Source organism: Bos javanicus, chromosome 11, assembly GCF_032452875.1.
Source record: "Bos javanicus breed banteng chromosome 11, ARS-OSU_banteng_1.0, whole genome shotgun sequence".
NCBI classification, from domain to species: Eukaryota; Metazoa; Chordata; class Mammalia; order Artiodactyla; family Bovidae; genus Bos; species Bos javanicus.
In genome coordinates, this window is record NC_083878.1 from 105,705,640 (window position 1) to 105,720,636 (window position 14,997).

General features: G+C 57.8%; 1 protein-coding gene across 1 annotated transcript; it reads right to left on the bottom strand.

The window, feature by feature from the left end:
- Positions 1-3,952: 3,952 nt before the first annotated feature.
- LOC133257779 (lipocalin-1-like) lies at positions 3,953-7,297 on the bottom strand. The gene is made up of 7 exons (XM_061434177.1): positions 7,089-7,297; positions 6,651-6,781; positions 6,179-6,249; positions 5,662-5,772; positions 4,981-5,079; positions 4,783-4,809; positions 3,953-4,116 (listed from the first exon to the last, which is right to left on the bottom strand). The coding sequence occupies exons 1-6, from the start codon at positions 7,170-7,172 to the stop codon at positions 4,784-4,786; spliced, it is 522 nt and encodes a 173-aa protein (XP_061290161.1). The 5' UTR covers positions 7,173-7,297; the 3' UTR covers positions 3,953-4,116; position 4,783.
- Positions 7,298-14,997: the final 7,700 nt, after the last annotated feature.

Below are 14,997 nucleotides of genomic sequence, written 5' to 3' on the forward strand. Positions count from 1 at the left end.
ACCACGTCTTGAGCCAACCCTTCGAGAACCAGGGGAGGCCCAGGAGGCAAAAGCTAGGACACGGGAGCTGGTACGGGGTCTCAATCCCCCCTTTCTTTTATACTTGACCATCTTGAGGGGAACCCGTTCAGAAAAACACAGGGAAGAAAGTTTTGGATGGAGCTTAATTAGAAACTTGACAAAGGGACTCGGTTTCAAACTGAGTGTTCAAATCAGTGCTTAAACCATCACAGAGCAACCCTAAAATAGAGAGGGGGGATTTAGCACAGAGAAGCCAGAATCCTGCAAAGGAGACGTGAGGAAGCGCCGTCTAAAGCCAAGCTGGGCTTCCCTGTGCCTAGTGGGGGAGAATCCGCCTGCCAGTGCCCAGGCACCCGCTGCGTCCCAGGTCCAGGAAGAGCCCACGCACCCAGGGGCCACGCGGCTCCCCGCCCCGCCCCGCCGTGCTCCACGATGAGAAGCCCACCCACCACAACTAGAGACCCGCCCCTGCTCTCTGCAACCAGGGACCACCTTCGCGCAGCAGCAAAGACCCGGGGCAGCCCAGAAATAAGTGAACAAGTAAACGGATGTTAAAAATAATAAGTAAATAAAGCCAACGCTGGTTCTCCAGGAGGACTGACAGACGAGATCAAGGAAGAGGCAAACCCGAGAGGCGCCTGTGAACAGAGGCCACGCGGAAGGTAAAGCTTCAGATCCAGAGAGCAGAGACTCCGCAAGAGCCGGGACCTGGGGCCCCCGCGGGTGGCCTCCTGCCCCCGCCCGCGGTGCAGCTTTTAGGCGGGTGGCTGCTGGGACCACTGGTGGGTAAGACCTGGAGCCCAGAGCAACGCAGGACCAGGCAGGAGATCTGTTGCACCTTCTTGGAGGGAGCACGACCCCCAGAGACCCCCAGGCTCTGTGCAGAAGGGGTGCCTAACCCACAAGCCCTGTGTGCCACCTGGAGCAGGCAGAGCTTTCTTTAATTTCAGTCTGAATTTGGCAATAAGGAGCTCATGATCTGAGCCACAGTCCGCTCCCGGTCTTGTTTTTGCTGAGTGTATAGAGTTTCTCCAACTTTGGCTGCAAAGAATGCAATCAATCTGATTTCAGTGTTGACCATCTGGTGATGTCCGTGTGTGAGTCTTCTCTTGTGTTGTTGGAAGAGGGTGTTTGATATGACCAGTGCGTTCTCTTGGCAAAATTGTTAGCCTTTGTCCTGCTTCATTCTGTACTCCAAGGCCAAATTTGCCTGTTACTCCAGGTGTCTCTTGACTTCCTACTTTTGCATTCCAGTCCCCTATGATGAACCGTCTCCCTGGTGGCTCAGACAGTAAAGTATCTGCCTGCAATGTGGGAGGCCAGGGTTCGATCCCTGGGTCAGGAAGATCCCCTGGACAAGGCAATGGCAACCCACTCCAGTACTCTTGCCTGGAGAATCCCATGGACAGAGGAGCCTGGTGGGCTACAGTCCATGGGGTCGCAAAGAGTTGGACACAACTGAGTGACTTCAGTTTCCTTTTCCTTTCCCATAGGATAAAAAGGACATCTTTTGGGGTGTTAGTTCTAGAAGGTCTTGTAGGTCTTCATAGAACCATTCAACTTCAGCTTCTGCAGCATTAGTGGCTGGGGCATAGACTGGATTTCTGTGATATTAATGGTTTACCTTGGAAACAAAGACAGATCATTGTGTCGTTTTTACCTCCACCTAAGAAAAGACGCTTACTCCTTGGAAGGAAAGTTATGACCGACCTAGACGGCATATTCAAAAGCAGAGACATTCCTTTGCCAACAAAGGTCTGTCTAGTCAAGGCTATGGTTTTTCCAATGGTCATGTATGGATGTGAGCGTTGGACTGTGAAGAAGGCTGAGCGCCGAAGAATTGATGCTTTTGAACTGTGGTGTTGGAGAAGACTCTTGAGAGTCCCTTGGACTGCAAGGAGATCCAACCAGTCCATCCTAAAGGAGATCAGTCCTGGGTATTCTTTGGAAGGAATGATGCTGAAGCTGAAACTCCAGTCCTTTGGCCACCTCATGCGAAGAGTTGACTCATTGGAAAAGACTCTGATGCTGGGAGGGATTGGAGGCAGGAGGAGAAGGGGACGACAGGGGATGAGATGGTGGATGGCATCACTGACTCGATGGACGTGAGTCTGAGTGAACTCCGGGAGTTGGTGATGGACAGGGAGGCCTGGCCTGCTGCGATTCACGGGGTCACAAAGAGTCGGACACGACTGAGCGACTGAACTGAAGAAGAGCAGTGTCCACAGCACGGGGGGTGACTAGGTTATCTGAGCAGCGTAAGGGGGGCCGTCATGTCAGGGCCCCCAGGACCTCCAGACCCGTCCTTCCTGGCACAGAGGCAGCCCTGACCACAGGCCCCCAGGACTGCTTCCCCCAGGGCTTCCTCTGGGGCAGAGGCTCGCTCGGAGCAGCGCAGGGACGGCCAGGCTGGTCCTCAGCCGACCGTGCCCCACACTGGGGTGGGCGGACCAGCTGAGTGAGCCCCGTGCAGGGTCTGGCTCTAGGGAAAGCCCACCTAAGACACTATGCTGCTTTCTCCTTGCAGCGCCTCTGTGTGCAAAACCGGGTGAAGATCGCGAATGAGCAGCGACACGCAGCGCTCGCCGTCTGTCAGTGCGCCCTCTTCTGTCGGGATTGTGAAGTGCGACTCCTTTAGTAAATGTGAGCCGCTTCCAGAGGATGAGATGGTTGGATGGCATCACCGACTCAATGCACAAGAGTCTGAGTAAATTCTGGGAATTGGTGATGGACATGGAGGCCTGGCATGCTGCAGCCCATGAGTCTCAAAGAGTCTGACACGACTGAGCGACTGAATTGAACTGAACTGAGCCACTTCCAGCCTGGCCAGGCAGCTCCCAGGGCTCCACACCTCCCCCAAGGAGCAATTATTAACTCTGGACAAAACGTGAAAACACCCATTTAAGGTGCTGGGGAGCCACCAGCAGCAGACCAGTGGACCAGTGCTACGGATCAGCCAGCCCCTGGAGGAAGGTAACGAAGGGCCTTGGACCTGATGCCTGGGCTCCCTGCTGCTCACCTGAGGCCAACCGTGTCCGCCGCCGGGAGCAGGCAGAGTTCTGATAGGAGCCCTGTGCTCTCGCAGCTTGAAGAACCTGCCCCTGAGCTCCTGGGCTCCACCCTGGGGTGATGCCATCGAAGAGCCACGGACAAGAGGTGCCGGCAGACCCCCAGGGGAAGGGGCTGCAGTGCGACCCCTCTGGACCCCTCCCCAGGTGAACCGTCTGGGAACCCCATGCCCGCAGGCTGCCCTTTGGAGCTGAGTGGGCCCCTGTGAGCCCCGAATGCGGCCAAGCCAAGTGACCGTGCCCGAGGGGCACCCACACCCACCGCAGATGGGCTCAGAGCTGGCGCTGCGTCCCCAGCTGGGCGTCCGGAGGGCCTGCCGCGTGGAGACCCTCAGACTCTGGGTAGGACCCCGACTCCCTTCTGAGACCAGGGAGCCAGGCCCAGGTGTGGTGGGTTGGCTTGGTGCCATCCTGGCCACTGAGAGCCGCGGCCGGGCTCAGGCAGTTCCCCTTCCTGAGCGGCCGGTCACGGCCGCACTTAACACCTGCCCATCGGGCTATCCCACTCAGGGCCTTATGACTCCAGCCCCTGTCCCCGGCGCAGCCCCAATGCACCCTGCCTGGCAGCCTCTGTGCTCAGGGCCATCAGAGCCCTGCCTCTCATCTCCAAGGCTCACTGCCTCGTGGACTCCATCAGAGAGTCTCTAAATCTTATAGAAAACACCAAAAATCCCCCCAAAGATGTCTGAACAAGTTGACGTGTGGTGATTCACCCCCAGGGCTGTAACTCACCTTCCCAGACCTGCCCAGGCACAGACCTAGGGTCCTTCCCACCACAGGCTGGGGGGTCCCACCCCAGCCCCCACATCCCTCCCTGCCCCAGCCCCCTCCGAGGGACCCCATAGACAAGCAGAACCACCAGGGATGCTGAAACTCTTTATCTGAAGCCATAAAAGGGGTGGGGAGCTGGGAGGGAGGGGGTGCAGCGGCCCATGTCCCAGGAACAGGGCTCCTTCCTTGTCCTGCAGGGCGGACGCTCCTGAAGGCGCTGCCCGGGGGCTGCTGTGGTGCCTCAGTGCCCCCTGCCCTGCAGAGGAGGGGGCGGGTCATGATGCCAGGACAGGGGAGGGGAGCGTGCTCCAAGTGCTGCAGCGGGGGAGTGGGGCCCTCAGGGAGCTCTGGGCAAGCAAAGGGGGACCCTCCACTAGGCTGTCTTCAGACCTCCAAGCCCACGTGTGAAGGTGTGACAAAGGGACTTCAAGCCAGTGAGGGCAAAGGAGGAGCGTGACAACGTTCTGGACTCTGACTCTGCTCACACCTGGGCGGGTAATCTTGGGCACGCTGCTGGAACTCCACCCTCCCAAGGGACCTGCCGCCAGTGAGGGACCCGGGGGTCGGAGCTTTCTGCGTGGGGCGCCCCAGCTCCGACCCTTCTAAGCAGCTCACTGGGAAACAGTCACTGTGACGCCTGGGGGTGAGGAGGGACTTCACATCTGCTGGGAAGCACGCGGGTGCCGGGGGCGCCAGGAAGCCTCCCCCTGAAAAGGGGCTTCCCCACTGCCCAAGACTGACACCCTGCACCCACCTGAAGGCGCTGCCAGGGGCCGGGTGAGCCCAGGAGCAGACGCCCCGCCTGCCTGGCCCAGGGAGGGTCTCCTGCCAGGCGGGAGCAGGCCTGGGGGGTTGACCACACGGTCTCTCAAAGCCCCAGGGGCCCCAAGCCCCCAAGTGTGCTCTACAGCTGTTCCCTTACCCTAGTTTCCTCCGGGAGAGCAAGTTTCTGTAGAAAAAGGAAGCACATTTCAGAAGACCCAGGGAATCCCTTAGCCCAGGGCCCCTCCATCAGCCAGCATGTCACGTGACCCCAGCGAGGATGGGGCCTGTCCTCATCAGCCCTGCCGATGGCCCGCCGCAGGCACCAGCCGGCAGCAGGGGCCTATGGGCTTCTCACCGCTCTGCAGGGGCCTGAAGATCTCCAGGTTCAACCCTTTGGCTTTTGCGAACTCCGTGAACTCCTCCCAGGCCTCTGGGCTGTTCTCCTGGTTTCTTCCTGTCGGTGAAACCAGGAGATGGATGGGAGGGTGAAGGGCAGAACCAAGAGTGACCACGACTCTGTCCCGGCCTGGGGGAGTGAGCGGCCGCCTCGGCAGGGTAGGAAGTGCCCTCAGCAAACGTCCCGAGGATGGAAGGTCTGCCCAGGAGGGAGTCCACGCCGACCCCTGGGCTGATGCTCATTCTGCTCCTGGCCACAGAGACCCTCCGTGACCCTTGGGGCCTCCTGTCCGTGGGCAGGAAGGTCCTGACGCTCCGAAACCTGCCTGAGCCTCATGCCCGTAATGAAGCCCCAGGAGCTGGAATTTCCTTCCCACTCGGGCTCCGTGCAGACACCGCTCTCCCCGCAAAAGCGCCCCCTCCAAGGAGCGGAGCCAAGGGTGAGGCCACAGGGAGCTGCCTGGTGAGCGGCAAGGCCCGCCCCAACACTGACATGGGCGTCCTGTGCCCACCGCATCCCCTACGGACACCAAGCCGTGATGTGGGACCTGCTGCTTCCTCAGGGGCTTCTCCTGAGCAGAAGGCACGGGGGAAAGGGCGCAGGAGGGGCTTTGCGGGGGCTAGGATGCGGGACCCTCACCCAGAAGCCGCGCCACGCGGATCTGCCGTCCGTCCAGCTCGCCATCACAGTACAGGATGAAGTGGTCTTGCGCCCGCAGCGGTAAGACGAGCACCTCACGCTTGCCCCCGTCTGCAGAGGGCGGCACATGGTCCTGAGCAACCCAGGCCCCTCCAGGACTGCCTGCCCAGGGTCTCCACCCCGGCCGGACCCCCAGGCCCTGGGGAGGCCCTGCCTGGGAGGTGGGCACCCAGTGGGCGGATCCCAGGGATTTCAGGGGCTCCAAAGAGGCCAGAGCGGCGGGGAGCTTCAGCTCTGCTCCAGCCGGAGCTCGGACCGGCCAGCCCCTCTGGACGAGTCTGTCACACCTGTACATGGCGTCAGCTGTTCTCACCTCTCAGGCAGACTGACCGGTGGAGGAGTCCCCAGGTACTTAAGGGGGTCAGAAAGGAGTGGGGCTTCTCTGGCTGAAAGCTGACCCCCAGGAACGTGCTGGGATCCACCTCCCCACCCCCCAACTTGGAGTTCCAGGACTCACAGGCTGTGTATCTGCCAGGATCGTTGGTTTGCTCCAGGACCAGGCTCGTCTCCTGGCACTGACCATCAACCCTGGGACACAGAAGCCATGCTCTGCTGATGCCTGGGGTGTGGCCACCTTGGAAACCCAGCCCAGCCCGGGCACCGCGTGCCCCGCTCCACCACAGCCGCCGCAGGCCCGGGCCTGAGGCAGCCCCGGGAGCGTGGCGCTTCTCTCGCCGAGTCCAGGCACCAGCGGGGACTTCAGCATCTCACGCAACAGCTGCTCGGGTCTCCCAGCCCTGCCCCGCCACTCACCCATCTGGGTCCTGCCCCTGCACAGGGTCCCGAGTGAGGCAGTGGCCCCTCAAAGCTGTCCAGGGCTGAGCGTGATTCGAGGGGTCGGGACGGTCCCCACTGTGGGCTGCCCACCCCCTGACGCCGCTCTCCTGCTGTGGGGAGGGGTCAGCGGGGAGGCAGGAGGCGGCTCTCACCGCGACGTGACTTTGGCCTCCAGGTCGCCCCCCTCCAGGACGCTGAAGGTCATGGCTGTCACCGACTCCTGATTCTTCCCAGGAACGTCCTGGTCTGTGGTCACGGCCTTCAGATACCATTTTCCTGACACCTGGAGAGAGCTGCCTGCCGTCAGGGCTCAGGCTGAGCACCCCTGCCCCGCTCAGCAGCCCCAGACTCTGCCCCACCCCCGGGCTGGAGCACCGTCCGTCTCCCACCCCCACCCTCAGCAGATGCCCAGCACCCTTGCCGGACCCACCCCAGGTGGGCTCCAGCCCCACAGGGCCCCCGGGACCGTGGGCGCCTTGGGCCCATTTGTCTCAGACCCCCGTCGCTCAGTTTGACCACAGCCTCGGGGGCAAGGGTTGGTGCCTCTCCCAGGGGCCCCTCCAGCTGCCCCAGCTCCATCCGAGCCTCACGTCCTCAGTCCAGCTGTCCGAGACCAGAGTGTCCTGGGCCTGCAGGGAGGCAACGAGGCCGAGGGTCAAGAGCAGGGCCCTCATCTCCTGGGATCTGCACGCACGGCCTCCGACAGGTCACTTGCTGGGTGCAGAGAGGCTGTGCCGGCCACTCAGGCAGCGGCCCTTTATGTCCCACGGCCCAGGGTCCCTGCGGAACTTGGCAGAAACCATCAACCAATCCCTTCCTGGCCATAAACCGTGGCCAATTCTGCAGTGGAGCAGATAAAGGTCTCTATTGTTGATGTTGCTGAACAACCCTTGCTGAGCCCCGAGAGTCATGACCACGCTGCCCAGGCTGGAGGCCAAGCTTTGCAGGTCCGTCCACGGAGGTTGGGGGGCTGGGTGAGGGAGCCTCACGATGCCATCACCAGGGTGACACCCTCACTGCCAGGGAGGATGTGGCTCGCGTCAAAGAGTGTCCCTGAGTGGCTTCTAAACCTCAGATTCAGCACCAACCCCTGCGTGAATACAGCCATGAATCTAAGGGGGTGCGTGCACTCCTGACAAGATGCGCTGGAAGCGGGCACTTTGACGTGCCCTCTCTGCTCCACACACAGAGCAGCGGTGGATCAGACGTGAGGAGGGGGACCAAGACAGACACACACATGGACACACATACACATGTATGCACTCGCACACTCATTCAGACACATTCAGACACACGAAACCAGTTCAGACACACACTCATTCAGACGCACACACCAACACACAAGTCACTCAGATAAAGACCTCACTCAGAAACTCACTGAGACACACACACACACACAGTCACTCAGACACACACATGTAGGCACACTCACACACATGCGCACACACATATACTCACTGGGACACGCAGACCCACATACAGACACGGTCACTCAGACACGCACTTGTACAGCACAGGGACACACACTGATTCACACACAGGCAGACACGGAGACACGGTCACATTCAGTCAGATGCACACATTCAGACACACATCCTGACACGCACACTCTCAGACATACATTCACACTCAGACACCCTCACCAGATACACGCGCTCAGACAAAGAGAAAAGTGGAAACATTAGTCGCTCCGTCGTGTCCAACTCTTTGCAACCCCATGGACTGCAGCCCACCAGGCTCTTCTGTCCATGGGATTCTCCAGGCAAGAGTACTGGAGTGGGTTGCTAAGCCTTCCTCCAGGGGATCTTCCTGACCCAGGGATTAAACCCAGGTCTCCCACATTGCAGGCGGATTCTTTACCAGCTGAGCCACCTGGGAAGCCCCAGACATAGATACACACACTCAGTGGACAGTGTGACTGCAGCCACGAAATTAAAAGATGCTTGCTCCTTGGAAGAATAGCTACGTCAAACCTAGATAGTGTTTTTAAAAGCAGAGACCTCACTTTGTCGACAAAAGTACATACAATCAAAGTGATTGTTTTTCCAGTGGTCAGGTATGGATGTGAGAGTTGGACCATCAAGAAGGCTGAGTGCTGAAGAATTGACGCTTTCAAACTGTGGTGCTGGAGAAGACTCTTGAGAGTCCCTTGGACAGCAAGGAGATCAAACCAATCAGTCTTAAAGGAAATCAACCCTGAATATTCTTTGAAAGGACAGATGCTGAATCTGAAGCTCCAATACTTTGGCCACTTGGTGTGAAGAGCTGACTCGTTGGAAAAGACCTTGAGGATGAGAAAGATTGAGGGCGGGAAGAGAAGGGGACGACAGAGGATGAGATGGCTGGATGGTATCACTGACTCAATGGACACGAGTTTGAGCAAACTCCAGGCGATAATGAAGGACAGGGAAGCCTGGTGTGCTGCAGTCCTTGAGGTCGCAGAGAGTCAGACACAATTTTGCAACTGAACAGTCGAGTACAGGTGGCAACAATATTTGCCAAGAGAATATTGGATAAATGGAGCTTGTTATCTGTATGGAGAAGACACACAAGTGTAGCTCGCTGCCTCACACCACACACGACTAAGTCCTGGTAGGTTAGCAGGCGTAAAGAGGAAAAGTGAACTCACAGAACCTACGAAAGGGAGGAATGGTGAGGCCTCTGCGCTGCAGAGGAGGGTCCGGCAGGTGCAAGACACAGACAGAGGAAGGGCAGCCCCAGAAGCTTATGGCAAAGCATCCCCCACGGAGTCCACAGAGAGCCCTGCGATCAAGCCAGAAAAAGACAACCAGCCGGACACACGCGGAGCAAAGCGTGTAGACGGGATGATGGCAAGGGTGTGAAAGACGGAGGCAGCAAGGAGCCCAGGGCCCGGGCGTCGCCCTGGGCATCGTGGGCTGCCAGGGCGGATGACCCAGGCCCTCACCCAAGGCGGCCGGGGGACGGTGCTCCCTCGGGCCCGTGGTGCTGCCACAGGGCCCCTCCTCGCCCCAGCAGGGCTCCAGGGTCACAGGGCTCTGTGAGTTGGCAGAAGCTGTCCGCCCACATGCTGGGGGCATGGGCAGTGTGGGGTTCACAGGGCTCTGTGAGTTGGCAGAAGCTGTCCGCCCACATGCTGGGGGCATGGGCAGTGTGGGGTTCACAGGGCTCTGTGAGTTGGCAGAAGCTGTCCGCCCGCGTGCTGGGGGCATGGGCAGTGTGGGGTTCGTGGGGCACGTTAAGGTCACAGTCGCTTCGCTGTGGGGCTGAGCTCAGCCGACTCCTCCTACACTCTGGGCGGGAGCACCGGCTGCCTACTCCAGCGGCGCCGGCCAAGGGCACAGCGTGTGAAGGTGGGCAGGGGGGACTGGGGGACGGGTGAGTTTTGTTCTGCCTGAGGCCGGAAGTGAGTCTGGGATCGAGTGGTCCACATCCCTAACGTGAGGAGTGCTCGTCGAAGTCCAGTCTAAACGCCAGCCCTCGCCGTCCAGAATTTCTTCACAATGGGACCTGTGTAAACTCGCCATGCAGTTTTATGCTTTTTTTTTAATTAGAGACGTTTACACAGCTGATCTGCAATGCTGTATTAGTTTCAGATGTACAGCAAAGGGATCGCTACATATATGTATTCTTTCTAGCTTCTTCTCCATTATGGGCTATTGCAACATGCTGAATATCGTTCCCTGTGCTGTGCAGGAAGAGCTGCTGTTTATTTTGTATCTAGCACTGTGTGTACTGTGACCCCAAACCCCCAGTGTACCCCCTCCCCACTCTCCCCTTTGGCAGCGTGACTTTCTTTTCTGTGTCTCTGAGTCTGTGTATGTTTTGTAAACAAGATCACTTTACCGTTCATTGTGGATTCCGCACACGTGTCTGACTGACTGACTGAGCACGGTCATCTCTCCGTCCGTCCCTGTGGCTGCAGACGGCGTCCTTCCGTGCTCTCTGCGGCTGTGCAACGCTCTGTGTGTGCACGGACCTCTTCCTCATCCATATCTGTCGACGGACACAGGTTGCTTCCTTGTCTTGGCTATTATAAACAGCGCTGCATTGAACACTGGGGTCCCTGTATCATTCTGAATTATAGTTTTCTCCAGATACATGCCAGCTTTATGCTGTTTTGATGGTGACCACACCGTCGATCAGAATCCGTGTCTTACAGCAGAACCACAATAAGCAACAAGTCTGTTTCACAGGAAGTGGCCGTCGGAGCAGTGGCTAAAACAGGCAAAAGAAGTTTGACGAAAGTGTGCCACGGGGTAGCTCATCACATTTTATGGCTTTTCTTGAAGTTGGTACTTAGCAGCTTTTTTAATGTGTGAGTTTGTGGGTTGCTTCTCCCTCCAACGAATGTTCATTCTCCTGTCCAACCTGGACTCATCATTCTTATTATTTTTGCTCTCTGTCCATCGCATCCATCTGTCCCTGCTGGCAGCCTCCCCAAAGGCTCCAGGCTTGACGCCACCCCTGCCTGCCTGAGCTTGGGCCTGTCTTTGTCCCGCTGCTGGCCTGCAGGGGAGGGATCCGGAGGTTCAGGTGTCTGCCTCCCCATCCCAGGGTCCCTGGCTCTCCCAGGGCTGGACTCCCACAGGCCCTGTGCCCACAGCCCGCCCTGCCTGAGCAGGTCCAGCTGGTGGCTGGGCTGGTCTACACACGTGGCCGCGGGCAGCCTCCAGGAAAGGTCATGCGTGTTTGCGTTCCGGGTGCTTCTCCTCCTCGGGCTCCGGCAAGGCCCCCAGCCTGTCTGAACAGCAGGTGGCTTTGTCCACCAATGAGCCGCATGTCACGGTGAACAGACAGAAATGCCTGGAGGCCACTTGGACCCACATCCTCCCGTCTCCTCTGCCAGGTCCAATCCAGCAGACGTGATTTCTGGGAGGTTTGCAAGCCTCCCCTCCACGGCCCAAGCCTGGGGGGCGCCTCCTCTGCTCCTCACACCTGCGTCCCAGAGCAGATCCGGGAAGGGGCTTCTGGAAGCGGGTCTCTCTGGGTCGTTGGCACTCAGGGGTCACATTGGACCCTCTGGTGCGGTCAGCTTGGGGGTCTCAGCTCTGCGAGGAGCTGTCCCTTCGTGGATGCCCCGTCAGCCGCCCACACCACGGCCCTCGTCCCTGGCTCACCGGGGACTCACCCGGATGCCCAGCAATTCGGTCTCATTTCTTCCCTTCTTCGGTTTGGCAAGCCCTTGGCTGGAACTGCCCGTGGGATGGCCCCACCACATACCAAGTACCAACAGAAAAGCTGCCCTCTGGACAAAAAGAGGATTTTTTTAACTCCTACTTTTGAGTTTTCAGCATTTTCTGATTTTCGTGTCATCAGAATAAAAAAAAAGGCTATTCACATTAAATAGAAGGCAAATTGTTTGCATTGTAGTTGTATATTTTTTAAGGAAAAAGTAGAAATTGCCTAGAATCTCTCCCCTTACGTGTTCCCCAGGAGTGTGACGGGGCTGTCGTCCGGCACACATTTAATCTGGGCTGATCAAATCACTGGGGCGGCTGGGCGTTTCCTGTCAGTGATGAACACGGCTCTTCAGGGTTTCCCTGGGCACCTGAGTGGCCAGTGAGACAGTGTCCTCGGGCCACTGCACGTGGCGCGGAGGAGAGGGACCGTGTTGGTGCCAGGAGTCAGGGCCTCCCCATCCCAGGGTCCCTGGCTCTCAGGTCACTGCTGTGGGGCTGGTGGCAGACTCAGGCCCAGCCCCCCACCCCAGGATGCTGACCGCCCCCTGCCCCCATCTCCAGGGTGAGCCTGATGGGTCTACAGTAACCCATCCCTGGGCTGTGTCATCGTTCGGGACCCTGGAGAAAGACAGGGAAAGTGCCCAGGTGCCTAGGGGTATCACGAAAGGCTGCCCAGGGCTTAGGGTCCAGCCATGCAAGCTGGCACGCTCCTGGTGGATTCAGCGGGGTGAGACGAAGCATGATGATGGCGCAGACACTGAGCATTCGGGGCATCCGACACCGTGGACCAAGGTCAGTGAGGGGGGGTGACACAGGGTGGGCACTGAGGGTGACGGGGCCGCCAGGCAGCCAGGGGTCGCGGCGGGCAGGGCTCCACACAGGTCAGCCAGGGTCGGGCGGGCAGGGCTCCACACAGTTCAGCCAGGGTCAGGGCGGACAGGGCTCCGCACAGGTCAGCCAGGGTCAGGGCGGGCAGGGCTCCGCACAGGTCAGCCAGGGTCGAGCGGGCAGGGCTCCGCACAGGTCAGCCAGGGTCGGGCAGGCAGGGCTCCGCACAGGTCAGCCAGGGTCGGGGGGGCAGGGCTCTGCACAGGTCAGCCAGGGTCGGGGCGGGCAGGTCTCCGCAAAGTTCAGCCAAGGTCGGGGCGGGCAGGGCTTCGCAAAGTTCAGCCAGGGTCAGGGCAGGCAGGGCTCCACACAGGTCAGCCAGGGTCGGGGGTGGGGGCAGGGCTCCACACAGGTCAGCCAGGGTCGGCGGGGGGCGGGGCTCTGCAAAGTTCAGCCAGGGCAGCGCTGATTTGGGTTCCAGCCACAAGGAAGCGGCCGTGAACAAAGAAACAGGAAGAGCCTCTGCAGCAAGTGACCTTTGCAACCGCACAGGAGCCGAGACTTCTCTCCCAGCGTCGCCGCCTTCCCTCCAGCTGCAGCTCACCGCGCCCGTGAGGGGGCAGTGCCTGCATCCGTGTGCAGCGTGAGCTGGCAGCCGTCCTGGGTGGGCTGGAGTTGGGGGCTGACCTGCAGCCCCTCACTGACCCCCAGAGCGGGCCAGGCGGACCACTGGCTTCCCAGAGCCAGTTCAGCGACCACCGCCTTTCCATACTAAGAAAGCTGGAGCTCTCTCTGCAGCCCAAGTTTCAGGGTTCCGTCTCTTCTGCTTGGGGGAACGGGCGATGTTGTAGGTTGTGGTCGAAACCACCCCAGACAGAGTGAGACGGGTGCAGTCTGGTGACGTACCTCACCTTGAACCCTGCTCCAGTCGCCAGCAGTGGGAGCCCGCTTGTAAAAACTGCCGGTTCGGTTCTGGAGATATGAGTAAGTTCTCTCCTTCCTTTGCCTCTGACGAGGGCTAGAACCACTCTGCGGTCAAGTCTGATTCCTCTGTTACGTGTACATTAAAACAGCTTTCTACACACACTTTACACGTCATGCTTACTCATGCCATGATATTGCTCATCCACGTGAACAAGTCAGTGATTTTTAGTACATTTCAGGTGCTGTGCAGTTCAGTTCAGTTCAGTCGCTCAGTTGTGTCCGACTCTTTGCGACCCCATGCACTGCAGCACGCCAGGCCTCCCTGTCCATCACCAACTCCCAGAGTCCACCCAAACCCATGTCCATTGAGTCGGTGAGGCCATCCAACCATCTCATCCTCTGGCATCCCCTTCTCCTCCTGCCTTCAATCTTTCCCAGCATCAGGGTCTTTTCAAATGAGTCAGCTCTTCGCATCAGGTGGCCAAAGTATTGGAGTTTCACCTTCAACATCAGTCCTTCCAATGAACACCCAGGACTGATCTCCTTTAGGATGGACTGGTTGGATCTCCTTGCAGTCCAAGGGACTCTCAAGAGTCTTCTCCAACACCACAGATCAAAAGCATCAATTCTTCGGCACTCAGCTTTCTTCACAGTCCAACTCTCACATCCATACATGACCACTGGAAAATCCATAGCCTTGACTAGACAGACCTTTGTTGGCAAAGGAATGTCTCTGCTTTTTAATATGCTTTCTAGGTTGGTCATAACTTTCCTTCCAAGGAGTAAGCGTCTTTTAATTTCGTGGCTGCAGTCACCATCTGCAGTGATTTTGGAGCCCAGAAAAATAAAGTCAGCCACTGTTTCCCCATCTATTTGCCATGAAGTGATGGGACTGGATGCCATGATCTTAGTTTTCTGAATGTTGAGCTTTAAGTCAACTTTTTCACTCTCCTCTTTCACTTTCATCAAGAGGCTCTTTGGTTCTTCTTCACTTTCTGCCATAAGGGTGGTGTCATCTGCATATCTGAGGTTATTGATATTTCTCCTGGCAATCTTGATTCCAGCTTGTGCTTCATCCAGCCCAGCGTTTCTCATGAAGTACTCTGCATATAAGTTAAATAAGCAGGGTGACAATATACAGACTTGACTTACTCCTTTTCCTGTTTGGAACCAGTCTGTTGTTCCATGTCCAGTTCTAACTGATGCTTCCTGACCTGCATACAGGTTTCTCAAAAGGCAGATCAGGTGGTCTGGTATTCCCATCTCTTGAAGAGTTTTCCAGTTTGTTGTGATCCACACAGTCAAAGGCTTTGGCATAGTCAATAAAACAGAAATAGATACTTTTCTGAAACTCTCTTGCTTTTTCCATGATCCAGCAGATGTTGGCAAGTTGATCTCTGGTTCCTCTGCCTTTTCTAAAACCAGCTTGAACATCAGGAGGTTCACGGTTCACATATTGCTGAAGCCTGGCTTGGAGAATTTTGAGCATTACTTTACTAGCGTGTGAGATGAGTGCAATTGTGCAGTAGTTTGAGCATTCTTTGGCATTGCCTTTCTTTGGGATTGGAATGGAAATTGACCTTTT